Source organism: Aythya ferina (genome assembly GCF_964211825.1).
Source record: "Aythya ferina genome assembly, chromosome: 18".
Classification (NCBI taxonomy): domain Eukaryota; kingdom Metazoa; phylum Chordata; class Aves; order Anseriformes; family Anatidae; genus Aythya; species Aythya ferina.
Genome location: NC_140317.1, coordinates 6,458,040 through 6,483,325, shown reverse-complemented (window position 1 = coordinate 6,483,325; position 25,286 = coordinate 6,458,040). Strand labels below are relative to the sequence as shown.

Here is a 25,286-nt window from a genome sequence, read left to right as displayed (position 1 = left end):
TCAAATCCAGGGACCTTTATTTCTCTGGAATGGAAAGAATTTGCCAGCCTGGACGAAAAATTGCAGGCGGCGATTGTACATTCTTTCAAATAAAAAAAGAACACACACACAAGAGTTTGGCTCCATAAATTTCTGTCGTAAGAAACAACTGTGAATTGTACACCAAGCTTTTTACAAAGCATCAATGTTAGGATGGTTTACCGTGCTCTATCACATTCTCGGCCATTTATACAGAATACACCATACCAAATGCTACATCAGCTTAAGACATTTTTAAAAATTAGTATTAAAAAGATACAAAGGCATGTTGGCTTTCATTTGGGTTTTTTATTAAGACACGGGAGTTTTCTTGGTTTGTTTTCCTACGGAAGTCACTAAAAAAATATAATAACTTAATTCATAAGGACAAGATTGGTTAAAAATCCAGCCTTGCTTGCTTGGCAGCCTTCTGAGCTCGTACCTCTGTTGCTTCCATTAGTCTAACAGCACCGCAGGCTGCAGATGTGTCCTGCGGGGTCTCAGCCTGAATCCAGATCTGGCCATGCTCTCAGTTACCGTTTTTATTCAGAGTGTTCACCACGGCCAGGAAATATTCCCGGCCAGACGCTAAAAGCGGTCTTCAGCCAAACAGGGGATTTCAATCTGGGCCGATTTCACATGGATTTAGCCCTTTGTCTTTCGCCTCTTTGTACATCCTTTGGAAGTCTTTAAATCGAGGGGCACAGCCTAACCTGGCTTCCCCAAAGTGCATGCGTCCCGTGAAGAGGAAGTCTCCATCTCCTGGTCTCACCCCACATTCCAGCAGGGTCTTTATTTGTCCTCGCCAGTTCCCACTCTCCCCCGTGAGCTGAAAGACTTTGCTCTTCTGCCTGTACAGTTTGTTGACGCCGACATGAATTATTGATTCTTGCTCTTCTGCCTCGTTCGTTACATCTCGAATGGAGCCTCTGATCACTGGGAACAGAAAAAGGACATGAGGAAGGGTTTCCCAAAGCCCCCTCTGGAAGGAAGGGGTCCAAACTCAGCCCCCTATAACTAGGCAGCTCAAGGGGAAGTGATTTCACTACAGCAGCCCTGTTTTTGGTCCCTTGTTATTTTTAGAACTGAGTTTATAGTAGTAACCTCCAGCACATATTTGTGTTTGTTACAGTTTATATTCATAACCTGCCCAGAAAGGGCATCCACATATTAAATTTAAACACAAAAATAATTTCATTGGAAAAATAGCATCAAACCCAGCAAAGAGTCATAACAACAAGATAGATGCTTAGGGCTCTGTGACAATGTACTTTCTGTTCTGCAGCCATCACGGATACCAGCCAGTATTAATTTCCCCTTTTAAAAGGGAAGCACAGAAAATTATTGAAACTTTTGGTGTTTCGTCAGCAGCCCATTTTAGGGCAGCAAATAGATGCACCCAAGAAGTCTTTGAACTTCTACTTCCACCGTGGTAGCAGGGTCATTCTCTGTCCACCCTGGGGAAGTGCCAGATGAACTTTTTTAGGTTCTTCACACCATGTCCTCCTCCCTCTCCCAGGCACACAGCCCCTTAGGACAGCATTTACTGCTGGTGGAAGCTGTCAGGCATGAGCAGGTTTCTGTTGCTGTTTGTGGAGGTTTGGCGACAGATACCACTATCAAGAAAGACAGCAAAGAGAGGGGGAAAGCAACAACTCACCAAAATCACTAGTGCAGACAGCCAAGAGGACCTCTGTGTCACTGCATGGTCGGCAGGGAGCTGGAGAGAAAGGGGCAGAGTTAGCACAGGACCAAAAGAGAGGCAATAAATAGCCAGTTTTAAACCAACCAGAATCTCATGGGGGGGGAGCAAGTGGTCCAAAGACCTGACAGGCATCAATAATGCTGCAAGAAATGCCGGCTAACCCTAGCCCCATGAGATTTTTGTAATTAAGACGGAATATGGATCTCTTTAACGCTCCTGATGGGATATATTATCTAGCAAACACCCCACACGCTCACTGCTCTTATGCAAAATATGTTTTGATACTGGGTGCATTTGTAGAGTGATCTGCTGTAAATTCAAAGCTCTTGAAAATGCTTTGAAGATCATGTGCCTTTTACAGGCTGATGGCAAAGCTTCTTTTTTACAATTTCTATCAAGCATCGTTGGGCTATTTCACAAGCCACTTACTCTATCACCACATCAAAGATCCAGGAGGTTACAGAAAGGGGGAGGCAAAGAGGGGAGAAAAAAAAAACACGCATGTGTTGGAGGGCGTCAAGGCAAAGCGGAAACTCAAGCCTGTATCTGGTAGAGCTCAAGCAGTACAAAGACCATTTCCTGTACTGCTGGAAACATTTGGATATCTGCACTAATCTAATCAATGCAAGAATGTGGCTCCTCTTTGTACTCAGCCAGCTATTTCTGAGGAGAAGGTACTGTAGTTGCAGTACAGATGTTTCTATAATACCCCATTGAGTTCAGGAATTTGCTTACTATCAGGGTCTGCCCTGCCTAGGGATGCTAATTAAGTCTGTCCACTGGAGGCTCAGGGATCAGAGTCCACGTCTTTCACTTGATGTCATCTCGAAGCCTCGCTTGCACATCAGTCAGAAAAATGCAAACCCGTCGAGCTGTTCTGCCTGGATTAACACAGCCAAAGGCGAAGCACTGGAGCTACAGCTCATGTCATCACACTGTCCGAGATCAAACCCGAAAAACCCAAAGCTGAAGTCACCCCACTCCCCCCCCCCCCCAAAAAAAAAAAAAAAAAAAAAAAAATGCAAATGCAGATTTTGAACCTCAACATCTGAAAACACTTAGTTACCGGATTCCCAAATTGTCACACCCTTCCTCTCACCCCCGCCTGCTTTCTGGAGAAGTTTATCCATTGCAGTACGAAGTACTTTTAAGCTAGCCTAAACAATGAGGAGCCGGTGCCTCTGACGCTCAGCCATCAGCCCTCCTCTGTTAGTCAGCACAAGCCAGTCTTCAACGTAAGACAGGGCAAACCTCTTATTTTTTCCAAGGTCCCAGAAAGGCAGTGATCCAGAAAGAAGGATTATTGAACCAAATCCACCAGATTTGCTCCAGTCAGATGATTAATACACAGTGTAACACACTGTTTAATAGGATTAAAGAGGATGTAAAGTACACATTTCTGGGCAGAGATATTTGAAGGAATAATTCAAAAAGGTTAAAAAGCTCTAAGAGAAGAGAATAGGAATAGGCAAAATAGTTTTATTAAAGCATCTGGATCTTCCAGGCATTTCTATTTAGTCAAGTCTGAATGTCTTCAGGGCCTTTAGAAAAAGTCAGCCTTTACTGTCCTTCTTTCCCCCCCCCCACAGCCCTACATACCATTTCATCTCTTTCTTGGAAAAGTTTGGAAACTGTTTAATATCGTGAAAAAAGCAGAAGCAGCCAAAGCCTGGACATAATTGAGTACTACAATAAAGTCAGTTTAAAGGTATTTTAATTTTTAGACTCAAGAGATTTTGATTAGTGGCTAGACCAAACATCCAAGTTTCATCTGACAGAGAAACTTCTAACAGTCACACAACATCCTACCGCAGAGTCATTTCACTCATGGCACCTACCGAACCCATCCAGGGCCAACTCCCCTCTTCCCCAGCCTCCCTCTGCCCAAACCGGGACCTGGGTCAGATCCCCCAAATGGAGGTGACCTGCAAACCTGTGGGAATCCCACAGCATTTTCGCATGGAGAGAAGTTCTGAAACAAAGCACAACTGACGGACATCCACAAAATCCACAGTTGGATTTTTGACGCCAGATTTCAGATATTTTGCTCTGCAAAGATCTAATAATAAAAAGGCATCCCGGCTTTTTTAAGTCTGAGTGAAAACAGTCTTGGTTTAGACCAGACATCTCTGTAGTTCGTCCAACCCCATCAGAAAATTGAGAAAACAAAATGACTAAGCCATTTTTGTTCTCAGAAGGAGTGCAACACAAGCAACTGCATTAAAGATGAAAAAGAAAATACTTTAAGTGGTTCCTTCAATTTAAATAGACTGACACTGTAATACATCAAATGAACAAGCACACACATATACACGGAACCAAATCATTTTAATTGTGGACTCTAGGCAAAATCCTGCATCCTTTTTAAATGCAGGAGGAAATTAAAAGTGCTCAGTATTGCTCACACTAGATCATTACTTAAAACCTACTTCAGATCCATGCTGACTCACAGCAGTTTGGTGGCATGAAAGCTCATTTAACAACCATTTACCACCATCCATCGCTGCAATACCAGACATATGAAGAACAGAAATCCTCTTCTGTGGAACAGCTCCCACATCTGCATTCACAGAGTATCAAATACATCGTGCAAGTGGCAAAAACTAGGTATGCAAGCACAGATGGAAAGCGAGTTGTGAAGGATTACTGCTGAGGTAAATGGACCATTAAAAAGCAAATAACACTCACCCACTACAACCAAAGCTTCATTCCTATACAGTCTCACAAAAGAAACAAAGTCCTAAGAAGGAGGAAATGCCTATGCTTTCTTTTGAATTACAGCCATAAAGGAATCCGTGTGTTTATGCTGCAGTTTAGTTATTTGGGGTGCACTTCGGGACTAATTCACTCCAGATTGGGTGGCAGGTGTTTTTCTCCATCAGCAGATGAAAACCGCGTGCACACTTTCAAGCTAAAAGAGGAAGCATTCTTATTTATATGAAAACTAAAAATAAAATAAAAAATTACACATGCACAGCAGGCGTAGATGTTCATTTTCTGAGGAAACCAGCTCAGTTGCTAAACACGAGACAGTGTTTGCTGGATGACCGACTCCCTGGGGACGTCTCGAGGGCTGCCCAGGTTCTCGTGTCCAAAAGCAAGTCTCCGAACTTCCAGCAGCAACAACATCAACATCAGCTGCCCTAATTCCTTTAAACTCGATAAGCCAAAGAGTCTTAATTCATACAGCAGCAGGGGAAGGAGGAAAAAAAAAGGGAGAGAAAAGCAACATTTTATTGAAGCCCTCTAAAGTCCAGATGCCTATAACTCAACCACACCGCTTGTGGCATAAAGCCTGCATTGTGCACGTCGGCTGCCGACTCCCCTGGGAATGCCTTTGATGGATTTTGACAGTATCCTGACCTGAAGTAACCTGAGGCAGCCCTCTCCCTCCACCCCGCCGTCCAGCGCCTCCAAAGGCCTCTCTATTCACCTCCCCGCAGAGGGAGATGTAATTACATCATTCCTCACAAGCCAGCAGTCATGTCCCAGCTGCTTTGAGCGATTTGCCCTCTGAACCTGATGTTACCGAGGAGGACGTGGCGATGCTAACAATAGACTGCACTTGTTGGCCAACAGCTCTGTCGAACACGGTGCTGGTCCTCTCCGCAGGGAGGCAGAAATGCTCAGGAAGAGAGGGGGACATGCCCTGAGGAGGTGCCCTGAGCTCCAGAAGGCCCCTAACCCAGTCAGTATCGAAGAATTGAGCTGTCTAGGGACAATCTCCTGCTATGTTGGGGATGCATTTAAGGGTGCACTCAGTGCTGCAAGGTAGCACGAGTCTCCCCACCACCTCGTGAGCTGCAGGTAGGTGTTGGTGTCCTCTCAGGGCACACGCATACATTTCCAGCCCTTCCTCCCTTGGTTTGAGGCACTTGTGCACAACCCCTCTATGCTGTGAAAGCAGTAGCTGGGGTTATCTGAAGGGCCATCACCGTGGTGTAGGACAAAAGCTCCCTGCAGGACTCGTTCAAAGTGGTCTGTGTGGGCCCTGGCTGTAGATATCACAGAACCCACAAGAACAGGCCTGGTCTTCCTTTCAGCAAGTGTCATATCCTTTGTTTCAACAGCCCCCCCGGGCTCTGACCGACCTTACCTTACTCTGAAACCAGCTTCTAACCAACAAATAATAAAACCCAGTCTGTCCCGCATGTTCTCAGCATGCTCCCCAACCCCACAGATATCAAAAAGCCTGGAAGAACTGGGCTGCAGGCCCTCACACACCGTCCCAAAGCTCCATTTACCAAGCTCACACAGCCTTCCCCATCCGCACCATGGCTCTGGGTAGCTGAACAACATCATCGCCCTGACAGCATGCACAGGAAGAGAGGCGCCCTTTAAGCAGAAGTGAAATTGTTTAACACAAAGTAATTGCAGAAAACCGCTTTACCGAGGAATACCCTCTGGTTTTATTAAGCAGCCTGCACACGCGTGCGGTGCGGTAGAGGTGCAGATCGTGGGGGAGGGAAGCACACCACTGGTTTCTCTGCACTCCCAGTTTCCTTGGCGTACGTCACCCACACATTCGTATTTCTGAATAACCCTTTGAAGAGCAATCAGACGTTTTTAAGTACCTAAAGCTACAGGGGAGATACAAACAGGGTTGGAGCATTTTCTGTCAGCCCTAGGTGTGAATCAATGATTAAAACAGGCAGCTCTTCCTCTCGGTTCCAGGCTCAACAGAAGATATTCAAATGGGCCTTGTCACAGGCCAGGCTGATTTACCCCACACCAGCCGGTGCTGCAGGACCTCAAGCAGCTCAAGTGTGGGGCCACAGGAGACCTCGGTCTCCAGGATGAAAGCTCTCAGGCTGACATCAGCACCGGTTCGTATGGAACAAAAAAACACCCACCCACACCCTTTACATTCTTGCTGGCAGCTCTGTAATTACAACCATACTGGAAAAGGGCATCGTAGGATGAGTCTCCTTCCTGGAAGGACAGAGTGCAGGCTTCCGGGAGCATATTATAAAAATACAGATGCGGTTTCTCCAATGATGGTGCATTTCTCAGTCATTTTTCTGAGTCCTTAGCAGAAATGACTACGGTGCAACTGATCACGGGCTCAGTGATTTAGCTTGGGCACAAGGATTTAAGGGCAAACATCATATGAGCACACAAAAAAAATCTTCCCCCGATCCTGCTTTCACAAATTAATAAGCTGAATAAATCCTTCTAATTCTTGTCTAGGTTTCCTTTTTGAAGGAGCATCACTTCTGCCATGAAATCAGCCTCTCACAGCTCATATCTGAAGCTAAAATACTTGCTACTTTGCAGCAGAGGTAGACAAGAATTTGACAACTCTCTGGTTTACCAGGTTCTGACTAATCACCTCCTTTCTAAATATACCTTCAACTTTCCTCACTCCCTCAGAAAGCTCTTCCTGAGGAAGCCAAAATAACACTGAGCCTCAAAGCACTCACTACCCCCACACTGAAACACCACCTTGAACTATATCAATATATCTGTAGCTCAATACATCTTACATTTAACATGAAGATATTAGCCAGGAGCTCAAGCCAACAGAGCACACCTGCTTTTAACAAAATACCTGCAGCCACACAGATGGGGAAAACGTGGCCGGACGACACAGAGCATCTCCCCAGCTGGGCTGGAAGTTACTGACACCCAGTCACAACACACAGAGGAGCTCTCTCATCACTCCTTTGTTTTACAGGGCTTTCCTGTCTTTGGACGGATAGGATTACACTGCTTTCTGCAAGCACTGCACTTTTCCCAGCGTGTCAGTAGGAAAACGCCAAGCCAGGGAGCAAATCCAACAGTGGGACCCACGCTGTTCCCAGATCCTTGGCTTGATGATACTTTGCACACAGGGTCCAGAGGAATTGTGCTTCTAAGACCAGTAGAAAGTCAGTGCTCTGGATCAGGTACTGAGGCAGCTTAGGAGCAGAGTGCTCCTCTGAAGGCAGGATTCATCCCTGCGTTTGCTGGGAAGTTAACCTGAGCTCCCGTGCTGAGCAGAGAAGGGAGCTCAGAACAACAGTCTGACAAAAAAAACACAGCACAGATAAAAAACTTGAGGTCTCCCTTCTTCTACAGCCACAACTCAGCCACTGCTTGGTACAGGACAAGACACTGATTTAACAGCTGGACCAAAACAAGGATGCTGCTGCACTGCAGATTTTCTCCTGACTTCTGTACCTGAAGCAGGGCCATTGGTGATTTTACATTTTTGGAGAAGAAAGCACCTACTCTACTAGCTCCTTGTCCTAGCTCTTTTCTAACACTCAGTCCAACTTGCACGTATATACAAGTTTCCAGAAGTAACTTGTAAAATAGAGACCATGACTGAGTATTATTTAAACCTGCAAATAAGTTTAACGAAATGCAGACTTTCACATGCTGTGCCATGGATTGTGCCAAGAGAATCGAGTTAATACCACTTCCTTCCTGCATAGAAAGAATAAAAAAAGCATACTGTAAACCTCACCATTAGAGATGTGATGACCTTTGCATTCTCAGAAACGTTAAGACAAGAGGCCATAAACCAGAAATTTATCTTTTCACAGAAATGTCTTCCAAGAGGGTATTAAAATCCTAAGCACCAAAGAAGACTATTTATGTAAACAGTTTGACGAAGAGATTTGGTACTAGGCAAGCTCCATTTGCAACAGCTTTCAAAATGAAACTTGGCTCAGCAGCTACAGAGCACGTAAGGGTCCTCTGGGGCTGCAGAGTCAATGTCTTTCTGCTGTTCCAAGATGCAGTACCCATTCTAACAAATGAGCTGAAAGGTCAGCAAGAAACACAAACAGCCATTTGTTTGTTGTTGTTTAAAAAAAATAAAAAAAAATCACAGAGCAGTTTTTATTCAAGTATCATCAGATACCGTTAAGCTCGACCTCCAGGCACAAGTTGCATCAACCCAGGAGAAATTCTGCAAAGTGTTATACCTTTGAGACACTTCCTGCTGTCCTAACTCTTCTGGGCTGCTTATTGCATGTCCCAAACACTTTCTCCCAGCCCTGTCTCCACTCCTGCCATATGTAACCACTGCTTACCCTCCATTGCTGCCTCCCCTCTTGTTCCCAGTGCAGTGCTGGGCTCCAGGCTGCTGCAACAAACCTCGTGGCAGAGCCCCGCTGGGGCAGGCGGTGATGCCACAGTAGCAAGGCCAGCGCCAGGCTCCTGCATTTACCCCTTGCATCACCAGCCCTATAAAAACCCTCAGTTACAGTCAGGCCTGAAATGTATTCCATCCAAATAGCCCTACTGAGCAAACCAAATTTTCAGTTGAATTTCCACTGTTCAAAGTGCACCAGAGAAGAGAGCCCAGCAAACAAGAAGCTTCTCTGCAATTATGCTCGCACACGCTCCTGGACAAGCAGTATTTGCAATCATCTGCCATTTCTTTGCTTTCTCTCTCTTCCTGCAATTTAAGAGAAAAACAGACAGCAAGTAACTGCTAGGAATTTCTCCTGGTGTTTGGGCACAAGACACCAATATAAAACCAATATTAAAAAAAAATGGTCTGTTTATCCCAGAGAAGATGCCTCTCTCCCTCCTCGAACCTAGTGCTGCTGCCCCAGCAGGGACAGGGGACTGGAGGCACTGGGCAGGTTGGGACAGTCGGGGCATGAGGAGCCAGCAGTGCCTCTGGGTGCTTGAGGGAAGACTCTGGAAGGGCTGGGCAGGACCTGGCTCCCCACCAGCACACACAGCTGCAGCATTGCACCTCTGCGCTGCCCCTCCGCTGCCCAGCAAATATTTCTCCTGACTCAAACAAGATTCATGGCTTGATTCATCCACTCCTGAAATTCCCTCAGAAAATATGTTTTTCTTCTAAAGAAAATGTCATTCCGTGGCCTTGTAAAAGCACGCCCTAATGAGATCTAGGAAAACATAAAGCTATGAAGAAAGTTTTGATGTCTTGTTTGGTTTTGTCTCTGACAGACAGCTAGTAAAACACTCAGCAGAGATGGCATGCGATGCTTGCAGGGCAGAAATTGGAAAAGTAATGTCGTTTTCACTCCTGTGTCCCAGGGAAGCTGTGTGGCCAGGCACATGGCTCAGGTGCCAGAGCCCATGCCCAGGAGAGGCTGGAACAGCACCTACAGCCTGGCAGGAGCTGAGCCAGACGCCTCCCCTCCTCTTTGGGCCATTAATGCCTCCCATGGAGCAGGGGAATAGAATTAAGTAACAAGTGCCTGGTTAAACTTAAACCCTGAGAGCAGAGTAATGACAGATCAAAGATGAAGTGACTCTTAAAAAAAAAAAAAAAGGCACTTTTGCAAAGCACTTTTGCACTCACATCCACACAGGCCCTTCTTCCTGTTTCTAGAAATCAAATTCTTTTTGGTATGTGGGAGAGCTCTGAAGGAACAAGGCCAGTTTTCATTTTAAAACCACATTTATTTGATCAGCCTGTTCTTGAAGAGGACTGTGCACAGGCTAAGTCTCATGCAGGCAACATCACTGTTCAGTTAACCCTAGAAAAGTTACTTCAGGTTTGTCATTGGTAACAGGAAAAGCTTTAAGACAGATATGCTTTTTTTTTTTTTTTTTTTTTTTTTTTAACCTTAACAGCATACATTTCTACATCATCTTAAGATCATTGACCTGTCCTACAGAAGCTAGGACTTTTTTCTTTCCTTTTTCTGCCTTACATTTCTCACTTCCACTTAGACCTAGATTATGGTGGTGTAAAGCTACCAACTGCTCTGCTGGGGCAGAGCCCATTCCTGCACGAACAAACGATCCTGGGGATGGGTTAAGGCACTGGGAAGCCAGGGCAGGCTCTGTGTGCACATCCCAGCACTAAACTTCACTGCCAGACTACCAGCAGCACAGTATCGATGCAGAAAGCACACGGGCAACAACTGCTGTCTGCCCAGGTAGCATGAGCCCACTGCAGAGCCCATGCTTACTGCAGGAGTCAGTGCCCAGACCCCATACAGGAGTTGAGGTGGTGTAGGATACCTGAGAGGGCAGAAAGCCCACAGAACCACATACACAAAAAATAATATTCATTTATCATATTTGAATCATCAGCAGAAATTAATGCCAGATCAGAGCTGTGTCTCGTATGGCTGCGGCTTTTTTGACCCAATATTAAGCCTCCCAAGGTCAGATTTAGAAAATGACAGCTTTAGGTCCAGGGTAGCTGCCAAGTATCCATGCAACATTACTGTGTATATTTTCTGACTTCTGCAACAGATTAGAGCTAAAAAGATTTTCTGCCCTGAAAATCAAGCCCCTAACATAGGCACATTTTGACCTAAGTTCCTTATTCCTCCTGGAAGGGGGGAGATGGGGGGTGAGGAATGCAGCCCCCCCATCCCCTCTATAACTACAGCCTCAGGAATTAGCAAACTAAACACTTCTGCCGAGCAAGCACAGAGCATTATTAAAGACTGCCAAGCAACTCCGCTGGATTGCAAATCTGTTTGTGGGGACTATCTCCTGCAGTACATAAAGGTCAGAGCAAAGCAGAGCCCCAGCTGCCCGGACAATACACCTGACTGCTTATTGGTTTTGACTGCCCACTGAGTTGGGAAATAAGCTAACGGCATTCGTGGCCAGTCTAGCAAAAATAAGCTATTTTCTTACATGCTCTCCCCTGCAGCTGTGTATTTATCATTGCAGCTCCATTGTCACCTCGTCTGCCCACTGCAGAACGAGCTACTGTCCTGGCAACATCAAAAGACACGCGGGGCAACTGGAGACTGCTGTCAAACCCATTTGACTGGGGAAAGGAGAGACTAAATTAGGGCACTCCTCCATTTTATTTATTTTTTATTTTTTCTGTTGAAGACTTCTCACTTCAATATTTTTGATCTTATTGAGGCTCAGATGCCCAAAATCGTCTCCCTTGCTCAATTTAAGACTGTAAGTAGGGCATTTCTGCTACCCATGCATCAGAAACGCACTTTGAAATTGTTTCGCACAGGAAGAAGCCCCCATAGCCTCTGCTCTTTAACTCTTCTTGCAGTCACTCACTGCAAATCTGGCCCCTTTAGGCACATGAATAATTAGAGCAGGTTTCTAGCTCCTCAAATTTAATCCCATTCCAGACGTAGTTACACAACAGCCACAGCGTGATCTATTCAGATGTGGACCCATGACACCCTGTTAAGCAACATCCCCTTGAAAACTAGTTTATTTTAAAATGCTTTTTCAGAAATCCGATTTTCTCTTCCATTAGGAGTTACTTTGTTTCTAGGTGCTATCATCTCTTACCATGGGAAAAGACATGAAAGTTACTAAAGAAAACCTTCCTGCAAAGAGGATAAGCACACAAAGAAGTATTCAGAAAATAACATATCTTAAAGTGGGAGTGTCAAAAGGGTCCCTTGCAAGCCAACAAATGAAGCTGGTGTATTCGGGGCAATGGCATTATAGGCTGCTTCCTGGTGAGTTGCTGCTGATCTCTTAGGGAAAATAAATAAAAAAAATAAAAAAGCATAGAAGACAGCAGCAAACTTTCAGCTGTACCAGAAGGCATCCCATGTGTGCATGCCACCCAACACTAGCTCAGCATTAAACAGCAGATCCCCCCCATGCTGCTTTGCTGCTCGTTATGCATTTCACAAGCGAATCCTGGTGGGAGGAGTGCTGTTTAAATTCTGTTAATTGCAACTCACACCACACCATGTTCAGATTTTATTTTTTTTTCCATAACACAACTTATCCCCAATAGGTGTGAGTTTTATGCAGTGCAGAAAACTGTGGGGAGGGGGTGTGAAAAAAAAGAGGTCAAGAAAACAAATTTTCAGAAGTCATGGGGACTACTGGAATGCTTTTGCCCCATGCACACCACGGTGCTCCCAGCCCTGCCATGTTGCTCTGTGCCAGCACCTCGGATGGTCACAGTGACTCAAGAGTACCTGTGCATAAAGGTCACGGGGACTTTCAGTTTAAGTGTTCCAAGAGCCTTTTTCCATCACCTCTGCTGCTAGTGCCAGTGATGAGCACACCAGGGGCTGAACCGCAATTTCCATGCTGCATGCACCTTGGCAGAGAGCAGGCATGCCAGCCACAGCTTCCTGTTAATTAGCCTCTTGTACGAAAAGCAAAACTGCTTTGACTTTAGCAAGAAGTGAAAAACACAGCAGTGCATCTGCTGCTTCAGCTTACAAAGCTTAGCAGCGCATTCAGCCTGCAAGAAGTAAAAGGAATTGGACATTTGGGAGCAACCAGACGAAAGGGTGAGATTAGGGGCCTCCGAGCTGCAATGGCAACAGCTCTGGGAGAACACACCGAGATAAGGCAGATTGGTGCCCCACCTCTGCCAAGCCCAAACTGTAGGAAAGGAAGGATCAGAAGTTAAGAAGGGTGCTTCAGAAAGCTATCTGTTAGGAGAAACACTGCCATAACCCATATATTTATGAGCTTTCTTAATTTCCAATCTGTTTTCTCAGGCTAGTGAATTAACAGCATACAGGAAATAGCTGAATACTGTTCTTAATTACTTAACTGGATTTATCCAGTTTTGTGGTGTTTTTCAGATACCCAGTAGAGCACCGTGCCTTCTATCTATTACTGTTCTCAGCCAGGTGCCCAGCATTAATAAAGAAAACGTACAAAACAGTTACCCGAACCTGCACTAAGTGGGTAGATGCCATCAAGATAAAGGGACATTTTTTGTTAAAGTTTGACTTCTTTACTACACAAAAGTGGGTGGGTAACGAAATTGCTTTCCATTTACCTCCTGAGCTCCAACAATCAAATTATAGACATCCCTGGGAGTGTACAATGGGAAAAGCAAACTGTGCTTGCACAAAGCTGCATCCAGAGCATGAAAGCAGACTTCAGGTAACAAAATAAAGGTCTTTGAGTCCTCCACAACGCTTGGTCAAACCTGTAGATCCTCATTTCGGATTATTTGAGCAGAAGCTGAAGAACTGAAAAAGCAAATGACTCCCAAGGGACCTTCACACTTTTCACAGGAATTTAACCCAAGCAGCCCTGGTGCAAGGCAGACCCAGACCGAGCACGTGTGCTCCACCACAGCCGAGTTCTGGTGGGTCATGGCCCTCAGAAAACTGCTAGCAACTGCAGGGATTAAGACATCTTTTGGCAAGACCTACATCTTCTTGCCAGTATAAGAGAGACCCAGGGTATTTTATTCCAGCCCAAGCAGCACAGATTAGAATCAACAGAACTCAACAACCTAAACAAGTTCTGCAGCTTCTCGGATGGCCTCAGGCCAAAATGTCACCCTGCCTCAGTTCTTCACTTGGGCAAACACGAGGCTCCAGAGCCTACTGAAAGCATAAACTGGAGTTAATGGACCATCAGCATGCATGGGAATTATACAGGGGTCCAATCCAAAACCTAATCTGAAATCAGAAGCATTTTCAGTCACCTATCTCTGGGTATCAAGGGGAGTACATGCCCACCAAGGCACCTGACTTGTCAAGGTGACCCTCCCGTGGGAGCACTCGGTTACAGAAAACCAGCTCTGTAGCATCCTTGCCTTTGCTGCTGTTCCCAGGACAAGAAACTGCAAACTCCCAGCACTGTGAAATGCATTATTCACTGGCTACTACCATACTAAAAACTATCCTGTGCCAAACTTCAGCAATCCAGATTAAAACATACTGGTGCACAGCAAGTATTTCCTTCGGCTAGGGAAACCTTAAGAGAATGTGGCTAGGCAAACTCAGAGCCAGCAAAAGGGGTAAATCCCCCCCCAGATTTGGAAAATTGTAAGGGTGTGCTGTGTCATTCAACCTTCCCGAGAAAAGGGAAAGGCCTATTCAGAACCTATGTGTGTTTTCTACTAAATTATTTGCTAGGCTCTGATTAAGTGGGAAAGAATGACTGTAAACTAATAAAACTTGAGGTTTTCTAATTAAACCACAGGCACCCTGCCAAGCTTTGCTGATTTGTTGATGCACCCTGCAATGTCAGGGCTCTGAGGACACAACAGGTCATTAAAGTATTAAACAGATGACTTACACTCTTTAATCAGAGCTGGGGATGCCAGGTTAGGAAGAGAGAGTAAACTCAGGGGCAGAGTACAATAATTATCACCAGGAAACAAACACACCATTTGAGGAAAGTTGAGAGAAATCGTTGGTGATTGCTGGAGCAGTTATTGCTCAAGGAAAAGGGCTGGAGCACCCCACACCTGGGGTTTTTACAGCAGAGCCCAGATGACAACGTGCCCTTCATGCCCTCAGCTCTTCGCTAACCGAGGCCAGGAAGCGGGTGAGCTTCCTCTGCCCCGCTCTGCGGCAGCATCTACACACCTACCTCCCGCGCCACCGATCTACCATAGATGGGTGGTCAGGTTCAATCTGCCACCAAAGCGCCCCAAGCCGCTTGTGTGACTGAGTATGAAGTATTCTTGGATGGAAACACAGAGCCTCAAATCCAGTTTTCAGCTCCTTTAAGGTCAGCACTTGCTCCTGGCTCGAGCCTCCCCTCTGACAAAGAGGCCGCCGGTGATTTCAGTCAGTCACTTGTAAACTTCCTCTCCAAACGAACGGCTCGGCAAAGGGCATTTATTCGGAGGTTTCACAGAAAAACTAGAAGCAGCTACAGAAGAAAGGAGGTCCACAAATTGCAGAGAGCCCCAAATATATTTCTCCATAGAAGCCTCACAAGGCAGCTATTTGGCAGTTTCCCCAGACATATAGATATTTATAGGAGAATAAAAGTGCTCATCTGACTGAGTAGTGGAAAGAGTCATGTATGGCATTTTCATCATGTTTTCACCCCCCGCCACCCCTCCCCAGAGTCCAGGGATCCAAAAAAAGGGAAGAGAAATAATTTAAAATACAATAGAGATCCCTAGTTTGCCCTGAAGGCTCTGCTGATGAACTATTAAAAAGCTTCTTCTGTCCAAACAAGACACTTGGAGCGTGAAGCAGATAGCCTACCACGTTGTTTTATAAGACAGCACTGAAATTCAATCAGTGTCTGTTACAGCTGAAAATACAGCAGTCACAGAAAAAGTGATTTAATATGCCTATCAAAGAGGAAGGCTGTAATTGGATTCAGTCCTCACTTTGACTTCTGAAAGTCTCTGAAGAAAGCTCCCATCAACTTCAGAAATCTCCAAGATTTTATGTGGAATGAGGAGCACTCAGTTCTAAAAACACTGCAGTTTGTGCCGAGTGGGGATAGTGAGCATGCCAGCAGCAAGTCCACTTGATTTTAGCAAAGCTCAAGAGAAACCGTATCTATGTGCAAATTAAAAACAGCAGTAATGAGCATTACTTCTCGCATATTTTTACCTGTATGCAAAAGCAATTTCAACTTTTCTTTGAAAAAAAAAAAAAAAAAAAAAAAAGTGTCTAGGACTTTCCTTGGTAAGTTTAAGTGACTTGCTTATGGCTAGCCTGCCTGTGTCTCCATCCTCACAGCCAAAGAAAGAAGCACTGAATCTGGGAACATTCTCCAAATAACTGATTAAACAATGTATTTAATGTCTTCTGCAATGGAATTTTACTACATAGCTAGCATTCTGCACAGTATATTCATCTTTGCAGAAATGATCTTGCTGGGAAAACAGCTCTGCAGTTTTGCATTTGCAGACACCCAACCTCTTTTGCAGCATTCATGCAACATAGAAGCAGGGATGTCTGCTTTAAATGCACAACCCTCGATGCTGCCCTGCAAGTTGCACACAGGGCAGGAGAAAAGAGGGCGACTTAAATATTTGAATATTTGTGTTTATAGTTTTTTGGTTTTAATGGCAAACACGCCATCTATCAGTTACTGGGGTTACTGCATTAGCCCTCAGCCAACTACCGTCTTGCTAAGTTAGGAACCGTCTATCAGGGTCAAACTAAGATCTGTGTAAAACAAAGCCACATCTGAACCAGTGTGCCAACATCCAAATGCTAGCAGAGGGGCAAGTATGCACAAATATACAGCCGTATAAATGCAGGGTCCTGTTGTGGAAGGGAGCGAGGGGAGGAGGGAGAATGGGACTCGAGCTCTGCAATCATTTATCCCAAAAAAGGATGAGAGATGCGCTGCCTAGAAATACAGCTGCAGTCTAATTAGCCACACCACTGCGTATCAAGTAGCTTCTCAGCCGAAGCACAGGGCATCCATGCCACTGAAACTCGGCAGCCTACATACTGCTTTTGGGGCTGATTTTTAGCTGGGTTTTACCCTGTGCCAAGACATTGCAAGTGTGCATTGCTGTGGGGCTGCCTTCACCCCACACCACTACAAAAAGAGAAACCTGGCTGCCACCACAGCTCCCCACAGAGGACACCCAAACCTTGATGCCTTCCTAGTCCTTTGGGACAAACTGTCCTCAGCCTGCTGGTTCTCTAGCTGTACTGGAAATCTCCCCCCCTAGGTTTCAGGGTAAGAGTTAGGGGCAATTCTGCACAGAGGAGAAGCAGGGATCAGATAGTGCCTACCTGAAAAGAATTTCCCATTCCCCTTGCCATCCTCCACAAATGCTAGTTACTCTTTTTTTTCCAAACTGCCTAATTGATTAGCATAATTCAGGTTACACCTAGAGCTTTTGTTCTCAAACAGTATTTAGCTTTTTATTTAGTATCAGACTTTTCAGGCTTGTAAACTCTTTCAATTTGTCCATACCCCCTTCCTACAAACATTCCTGGTGTAACACTGCAGAACTTGCTCTACAGAATGGGTGAGAGAAGACACCGTGTTAAAGCATCACACAGTAATGCTCCAGAGAGTGTACCAGCCAGAGTTGAGGAAGGAACACACCACTTTTCTTGTTTAAAAAAAAAAAAAAAAAAGCAATAATTAGGTCAGCAAGCAGCAGTAGTTGCAGAAGAAAAAATAAATCACGGAAAAGGAGTTCCTCCTTGTTTAAATGTTTGTTATTCAAAACATGCAGTGGGGTCTTAAAAACTGAGTAAAATAGTGGTTAGAAAACTGTTACAGCAAGGCTCGGAAGCCCAGTTCACACTGGAGTTCACTGCAGGGTAAAGCCAGTTCCTGTGATTCACCCCATGCCTGTAAGGGGAGAACTGTTCACAATGTAGCCCTTAACAAATCATTTGGAATTCAGCCTATGCTACCAGCTTCCAAAAAAACAACAAGGCAAAAAAAAAGAAAAAAAAAAAAAAAAAAGAAAAAAAAAATCAATTCTTCCGCAATAGCCTGTTTATAAAACATGTCCTTAAAAGCACATGAAATTCAGACCCAACCACTTTCCCACTCACTCACTCCACCATCTGTTATGCATTCAATACAGTACGTGAAAATATGACCATTATCCCAGAACTCACCAGAAACTGTGTGCAAATCAGATGCAATCCCCTTGTTCATCAATTCGTACTGGAAGCCTGTAATCTTCCTGCTAATGTCCTGCTGAGGAGTGGCCTCAACAAACAGGCCCCCCTGATCGTAGCCAAAGCAGTACACTTTACTGGGGCTGCGTTCTCCATCTCGGACCAAGAGTTTCAGTTCTCCAGTTTTTTCCAAATAAATATTTGCTCCTGCAGAGTCCTTGAAGGGCTTTATGCAAACAGTCAAATGTTTGTATGAGGCAGGTGAAGTATTGGGTCGCAGGTTGACTATGAGTGCTCCCGTGGGATACATCCACTCTATCGACCCTTCAGAACAGCGGAGGTAGACCTGTTCAACATCCTTCTTGTGAGACTCGTGAGTTAAGCCACTGAGGGAAGAAAGAAAGAGAAAGTTAGGCAAATGACAGAGCCAATAAAGTGATTGTCATAACCTCAAACCTTCAAAGAGCCACATCAACAAACCCGGGAAATCTGCAGCAGGGTTGAGTATTAGCCCAGCCAGCAGCCGTCAGAAGCATTCATCTCTTGCAAGGCTGCAAGCTTAATGTTATGGGACAATTTAAAATCATCTCCCAAAAGAAAAAGTCAAACCACTAGTAATTGACTCCAAAATTAAATAGGATATAAGCACATGATCAAACGCAATTAAATTACTAGAGCCTCAGTTACTGCCCATCAGCTGAGCTGTGGCAAATGACTTGGCGCATGCTAACTTAAACACGTACGCTTCAGTTCCCTTCCTGGTGGCTTAAACCAGCATGGACTCAGCTTCACAGATCAGACTCCACCTTTCTCCAAGTACTTTGTTCCCCTTCCAAGTCTATATTCCCAATGGATCTGAAACTGGGAGGGATGCCAAGCTCACCCTGTGAACTGGAGCAAAGGGATGCTCTGGGTGCTACTGGTATACCCCCCAGCTGGGCAGCCCCAGTCTCCAAACTGGGAGGTTGGGAGAGAAGACACTGATTTATGCTCCTTTTTTCTGTACGTGTGCCATGCTCTTCCACTTCTCCCCAGTATGAAGTTTAAACTTAGCCCACCACGTAGCTCTGCCAGGCTATGAGCAGACACACAGCTCTGAGTGCTCAGCAGAGAAAGCGAGCATGTGGCCAGTTACCAGTGCTGGGACACCAGGCTACTGCTGCTCCTGGATCCTTACCCAGCACCAGAGCAAAAAAATAACACCCCAGCAGCCATTTTGAGTGCCAGTGATCACAGAGATGGGACAGAAGAGCAACACAGGGATTCCAGGCCAGCTGCCAGGGAGAAGGGCAGCCCACCAGGGCAAGATGATGGAAAATTCACCATTGCCTAAACTGAGAACAGCTCTGAACAACTCCTGCTGCATATCACTGCTGCTGGGCCAACCCCACAAATCTTTACCCAGTGATTTAAAGCACTAATATTCAGTACTTAAAGGGAGGCTCCATTACTTGGGGGCCTACAAGAAAGTTTCAGAGGGACTTTTTGTCACAGCGTGGCAATAGGACAAGGGGCAATGGTTTTAAACTGAAAAAGGGTAGATTTAGGTTAGACATCAGGACGAATTTTGTTGCTATGAGAGTGATGAAGTCCCAGGTTGCCCAGAGAAGCTGTGGTTGCCCCATCCCTGGCAATGCCCAAGGTCAGGCTGGATGGGCCTTGAGCAGCCTGGGCTGCTGGGAGGTGTCCCTGCCCGTGGCAGAGGCTTGGAATTAGCTGGGCTTTAAAGTCCCTTCCAACCCAATCTACTCTATGATGCCACATGCTGTAGACACTTAAGTTAAAAGAGAAAGTTGTGGGAAGCCTGGTTTATTGGTGAAGGTTTTGGGGCCCTTACTTAAAAATCAGGGCCTTCAGTTCCAGTCCCTGAGCTGTCACAAACCTAGAATGTGAGCATAAGCAAATCATTTCACCACTAAGCCTCTTTCTCCTCCTACACTTTGCATACCCAGTTTCCAAATATAAACAGCTATTCTGTGCCCATAGAGCACCACCCAACATGAGACCCTTCAACGCAGTTCCCTGGTCTGCTTTGCAGTACTCTGGAGAAGCTTTACAACGCTCCCATTTACAGGCAGATGAAACAAGACAGGAGAAAAACGTAAAAAGGATTAAGTGACTTGTCTAAGGGTACACAGGAAATCCGTGGCAAAGACAGAATGTATTTTAGCATAGCTCAAGCAATGACATCAAGCTCTGGTTTCTCAACAGAAACCTCCAACTACATAGCTCCCCACCCCAAAGAGATATTCAGGTGCTGAACGGGGTTTAAATTCAAGTCAGCATTTAGAAAGTAACAAGAAGCCATGTGTAAAATAAGGGGGGAAAAAACCACACACACAAGCCAACATATGGTTTGCATTTACTGTTGATGTGACTCATTATTGTGAGTGTCAGTGTGACCCACTTGATAGAGGTTACATGAGGAAGCTCAGGAAAAAAAGTCATATTTAATAATAATAGTGCCTGCAAACATGTGCTTTTGAATAATCTTGAAAGCCACATCAAGCACACAGATGAGGAGAAATGAGGGACGAGTTTTTGACCTCTAGTCTCTTGCCCTCAAATTCAGTAGTACTTGACATGTTCAGGAAACTTAACTTTCAATGGGATATTTCAAGTTGACTGTAAATCCACATCTGGTCCACAAAGTCAGTTTTCACTGCAGCATGAGCACGATGCCACTCAACAGAAAACACAGAAGTCTGTTCACTCACAAGCAGCAAATAAGTAAAATGAAATAGCGTAAAGCTTATCCTGCAGCAAAGAGGCAAAAAAACAACCCTCACACATCACTTGTTCCTACTCCAGACATCAAAACAAGCTGCATAGGTTTTGCAGACCTTCAACTGGGAACTTCCACTCCGAAGCCTTAGTGCTTAAACAGAAGGAAGATACCAGGGGCAAAACTCTGAACTTAAGTAGTGAAACTGCTGTAGCAAGTGATCCTACCGAGAATGAGGCAGTGCATTTCTGCCAGAGAAAAAAAGCCTCAACATTAATTTTGTTCAAACATTCATGCTGTTCAAACAGCAACAAAAAAAAACAGGGTGGACTCTGAAATTATCTTCTGAAAGCCAATTATATCCCACAGGCAAGAGTGATGCCATTAGACAGATGCATCAAGCACAAGTACCTGTACGCATTAAGCCTTATAATAAAGGATGACTCAAAAGTTAAGCAGATTTCAAAATACATGCTGGCATTACTTAATAGCAACCACCATCATCCAGTAAAACCTGTCACTTTGCTTTCTGTCAAAATGACTTGTCACCACGCTGAGCTTGTTTAATGTCATATTTAGCTCTCAGTAGCCAGCCATATGACACAGCACATCCACATAATAATGGAGGTCCAGGAGCCTTTTTTTCCCCAAGTTTGTTTGAGGTTTGTTTTTGTTTTCACTTATATAGCAAAGAGATAGGGCAGCATGGTTACAGTGATGGATGAGCCATCCACCACCTCCTTCAGACCTGAGCAGTTTATTGGGACTTAAATCTACAAGTACTACTTCCTCATACTGATCCATGAGAACATCCTGAATCACTGCACTTGTCTCTTCACTCTTTTCTCTTTCTGGTTTCAGCCCTGTCCCTGTGTCTACCTTGGAAGATCTATTGGTGTATCAGTGCAGTAAGCTGCAACACTGTAACTTGCAACAGGCGTCATTCAGAGGGAAAAAAAATGATGGCACAGGGAGGGAATGCTCACACTATCTACTCTAGCCATTTATTTATTCTATTTTAGATGTTCTGAAGAGTCCTCAGAGTACCCATGTTCTCCCAGCACCCCTCAGCAAACACAAGGAAGGAATTTTAGATTCTTATTTGGGGGATCTAATTGAGGATGACAATCTAGATGACCATCAAGACTTCCCCAGAGTGTCCTCTGGTGCAGAGGGCAATACCAACGGATTCAGCCACATCAGAGCTGAATTCTTGCTCTTCCAGACTATATCAAAAAGGCCAGACTAGCATATTCCCATGTCATCAGGGCAGTTTTGCCCACAGCATGGTGAAGTCACTGCAACATGAAAACCTGAACTTGCAGTGAGAGTAATAACCAGATGCACACCACAGTGAAATTTCTGCTTGCTTTTGGACAACGCTCTCCTGCAAGTTCTCTACCAAACTATTTATTAAGATGCTGCTATGGCCTACTGAGTGTACTTAAATTGCAGGTGTCGCATTGTGCATTGCATCAGACTCCCCTGGAAGCATGAGGGATATGGATAGGAATCCTAGCAACGCTCTTCATAGTACTCAGGGATATTAGCAGGTCACTTCTCCAACAGCTAATGTGGAAAAAAAAAATCACATCCAATATATTCTACTTCTAAGGGCATTGCTTTTAATATAGAAGTATATAAAGGTGAGAATACACTTTCAGGTTTACTGTAGGAGATGACTAGACTCTCAATTCTGCCTGTACAAGACAACCTAGAACTTTTCTGTGGGAAGAAAGGTTTGATTCTGGCATTCATTTGATTCTGGCTCACTTTTTTTTTTCTTTTTTTTTTTTTTTTTTCTCCAAACAGTTAAGGTAAAAAATATCACATGACTTCAGAACATTATATTCCACATAATAAAAATCCTTTCTGACCCAAGTAGCTATTAGTATCCACACTGAAATACTTAATTAGACAGTATTTATTGGTACATCAAAGTACCTTTCTTTCCTTTTTAACTGCTAGTCCTGCAGGACAAAGCAGATGCTGTTTAACACCCGTAGGACTGCCAGCACTTCTGAAGACACCTGTTTGCTACCAGCAAGGCCAGAGCCAGCCTGGTTTACACCTCCCAAGACCCCTGTCCACCCGGGCATCAGGACTGTTGCCCACCAGTGGAAGCACCCAGCTGAACAGCGCGTGCAGGGAGGCAGCTCTTCCTCCTCCGTGCATCAGTGTGGAGCTGTCATCATCGGTCCTGCTTGGCTCACAAGAGCAACAACAGGCAAGTGAGTCCAAGCTTGCATCACACATTTGCCCCGAACTCAGTAACAGGAAATGATATTTCACTTTTTTTTTTTTTTTCAAGCATCACCCCCTTAGCTGACACACAAGGCATTACTTATTCCAGCCCTGCTCAGGTGACACGGATGGTCACTGCTTGCTCTGCAAAAACAGAACAAAAATGAGAAGCTGCCAGGACAGGAACAGAGGGTTTTGTCACTTTTTTTTTTTTTTTTAATAAATGGTGCAGTAACCATGTGGTAAGGTCCAGGTACCTACATACAGCTAGAGGGCTTCGGGATGAAAGGAGGAACAGCTTTTGGGGGGGGGGGGGGGGTAGAAGGGGGATTGGAAAAGTGAAATAATACAATTAGGGGTTTGCCAGAGAACTAATAGGTTTTGTCCATATCAAATGGACTCACCTTCAAGTGGATTCACTGGGATTAACTACACTTCAATGGTCAAGAGACAAAAAAAAAAAAAGTTCAGAAAAAGTAAATAGCAGGCATCAGCGCGTTTCAGAGAGTAACAGCTAGGAAACTGTTCCGCTGCGAGTCAGTCCAGCTGCTTCCCCACTCCGCACTCTCCCTGCTCCAACCTACCTTACCGACACAAGCTGGCCAAGCCTTTATTTTAAGGAAACTGAGGTTTAAGCAGAACATCGGAGTCAACATTTTGGACTCCCCGAGTACTCATCTCCGAGCCGACGGAACGCCTGATCCCCAACACCCGCTGAAAACTCCCAACAGCCCAGGAGGTCCCAGACCCAACCACAGACGCTAAACTTATTACGAGCAATTAAAGGCGAGATAATTCGCCAGATAACCACTTGAGGAGCGGAGAGGTTTCACCAAGCACCGCCAGCAGCCGGCAGGACGCACCGGGAGCATCGGGGGGACCCGGGGAGCATCGGGGGACAGCTGGGGGCAGCCGGGGCGATCCGGGGATTGCCCCGCAGGTGCACAGCGTGCCGGGAGGAGCCGCACCGGGGCTGCCCCTTTCTCCCGGGGCTGCTCCGAAGTGAAGCCGCTGCAGAAAGCGGAGCGGCCGGATCCTGCCCGTGGAAGATGAGCGCGGGGAGAAACTTCTCCTCAGCGGGCACGGCACCGCCCTCCTCCTCCTCCTCCTCCTCCTCCTTCTCCTCTTCCTCCTCCTCTTCCTCGCCGCTGGGCAGAGGGGGTCCAGCCCCCTCCGGCCCGCAGCCCCCGCTGGCCACCCACTCCCCCCGAGCCCCCTTTTGTTTTCGGCTTCCCTCCCGGGGGAAGAAGGGGGAAGGAACGCGCTTTTCTCCCCCCAAGAGCCCGGCGGGGGTCTCTCCTCACCTCCCCTTCCAGTTGCACAGGTCGCTGGAGTACTGCGCCTCGGCTCCGCCGCCCAGCAGCAGCCGCAGCCCCAGGAGCAGCGGCAGGAGCCCGGCGGCGGGGGCGCCCCGCATGGTGCCCCCCGGCCCGCTGCGATCGCGGAGCTTCGGGCGCAGCCCCCGGGGGCTCTGCCTACATGGCGGGGCGAGACGCAGCAGGGCGCAGCGGCTACCCCATACCCGGCTCCGCGCCGCTCCGCTCCGCCTCGGCTCTGAAGTTTGCCCCGGCTCGCTGCGGGCTCCCAGCTGAGGGGCGGGAGAGGTCCGGCCTCCCCGAGCCGGCTCCTCCTCCTCCTCCTCCTCCCTCCCTCCTTCTCCCTCCCTCCTTCCCCCGGCACTTGCTGCTCGAGCAAAACGCGGCGCCGGATCGGGAACCGCATCTGCCCCGTGGGCACGGCTCGGCTCGGCTCAGCCCCGAGTGTGCTGCCCGGCAGAGGGAGGCCGCTGCCTCCCCGGGTCTCCCCGAGCCTCGCCGGGCCGTGCTGTGCCAGGTCCCCCACGGCAGGTGCCGGGCCCTCCTCCCGCCCTGCCCCTGCCCCGGCCGGGGCTGTGGGGCTGTGAGGCTGTGGGGCAAGGCGGTGCCCGTAGAGCCCGGTGGCTCCGAGGCCCCCCCCTTGGATCTGCACAGCCCCCGGGTTGCCCTTTGCCCGTGGGTGCCAGCAGGGACACGTAGAGGGGGGACACAGCGCTGGGACGGGTTGTCCAGAGGGGTTGTGGAGTCTCCTTCTCTGGAGTGTGTCCACAGAGGTTGTGGAGTCTCCTTCCTTGGAGATAGTCAAAAGCAACCAGGTTGCCATCTTGCACAACGTCCTCAGGGTGATCCTGCTCGGCAGGGTGGTTGGACTGTGTGATCTTCAAGGCCCCTTCCAACCTGTCCCGTTCTGGGACTGATGCAGCACCGTGCTGCTGCAGGGGGCTCGGCCCGTAGTGGGATCCCCACCGGGCCACGTTCCCTCAGAGAGTGCTGGTTGATAACTTTGCTGGAAGCTTCTTGGGTCACCATTCAACAGGAAGCACTCAGGGCTCAATCATATGTGTAAAGTCTCCAATGCT

The 25,286-nt window shown here is 46.5% G+C and overlaps 1 protein-coding gene across 1 annotated transcript; it reads right to left on the bottom strand.

Moving 5' to 3' along the window:
- On the bottom strand, positions 1–24,461 carry METRNL (meteorin like, glial cell differentiation regulator). The gene is made up of 4 exons (XM_084491869.1): positions 24,196–24,461; positions 17,920–18,308; positions 1,679–1,738; positions 1–954 (listed from the first exon to the last, which is right to left on the bottom strand). Exons 1-4 carry the CDS (start codon positions 24,306–24,308, stop codon positions 638–640), a joined length of 879 nt encoding a protein of 292 aa, XP_084347995.1. The 5' UTR covers positions 24,309–24,461; the 3' UTR covers positions 1–637.
- Between the last annotated feature and the right edge of the window lie 825 nt (positions 24,462–25,286).

Excerpts from the sequence above, each read along its gene's own strand:
- METRNL (XM_084491869.1), bottom strand. The coding sequence starts at position 24,308 with ATGCGGGGCGCCCCCGCCGCCGGGCTCCTGCCGCTGCTCCTGGGGCTG. Across the intron at positions 1,739-17,919 it reads TGATTTGCACACAGTTTCTG|CTCCCTGCCGACCATGCAGT; the intron begins GTGAGTTCTGGG and ends CTTTCTCTCCAG. Across the intron at positions 955-1,678 it reads TGTCTGCACTAGTGATTTTG|TGATCAGAGGCTCCATTCGA; the intron begins GTGAGTTGTTGC and ends TTCTGTTCCCAG.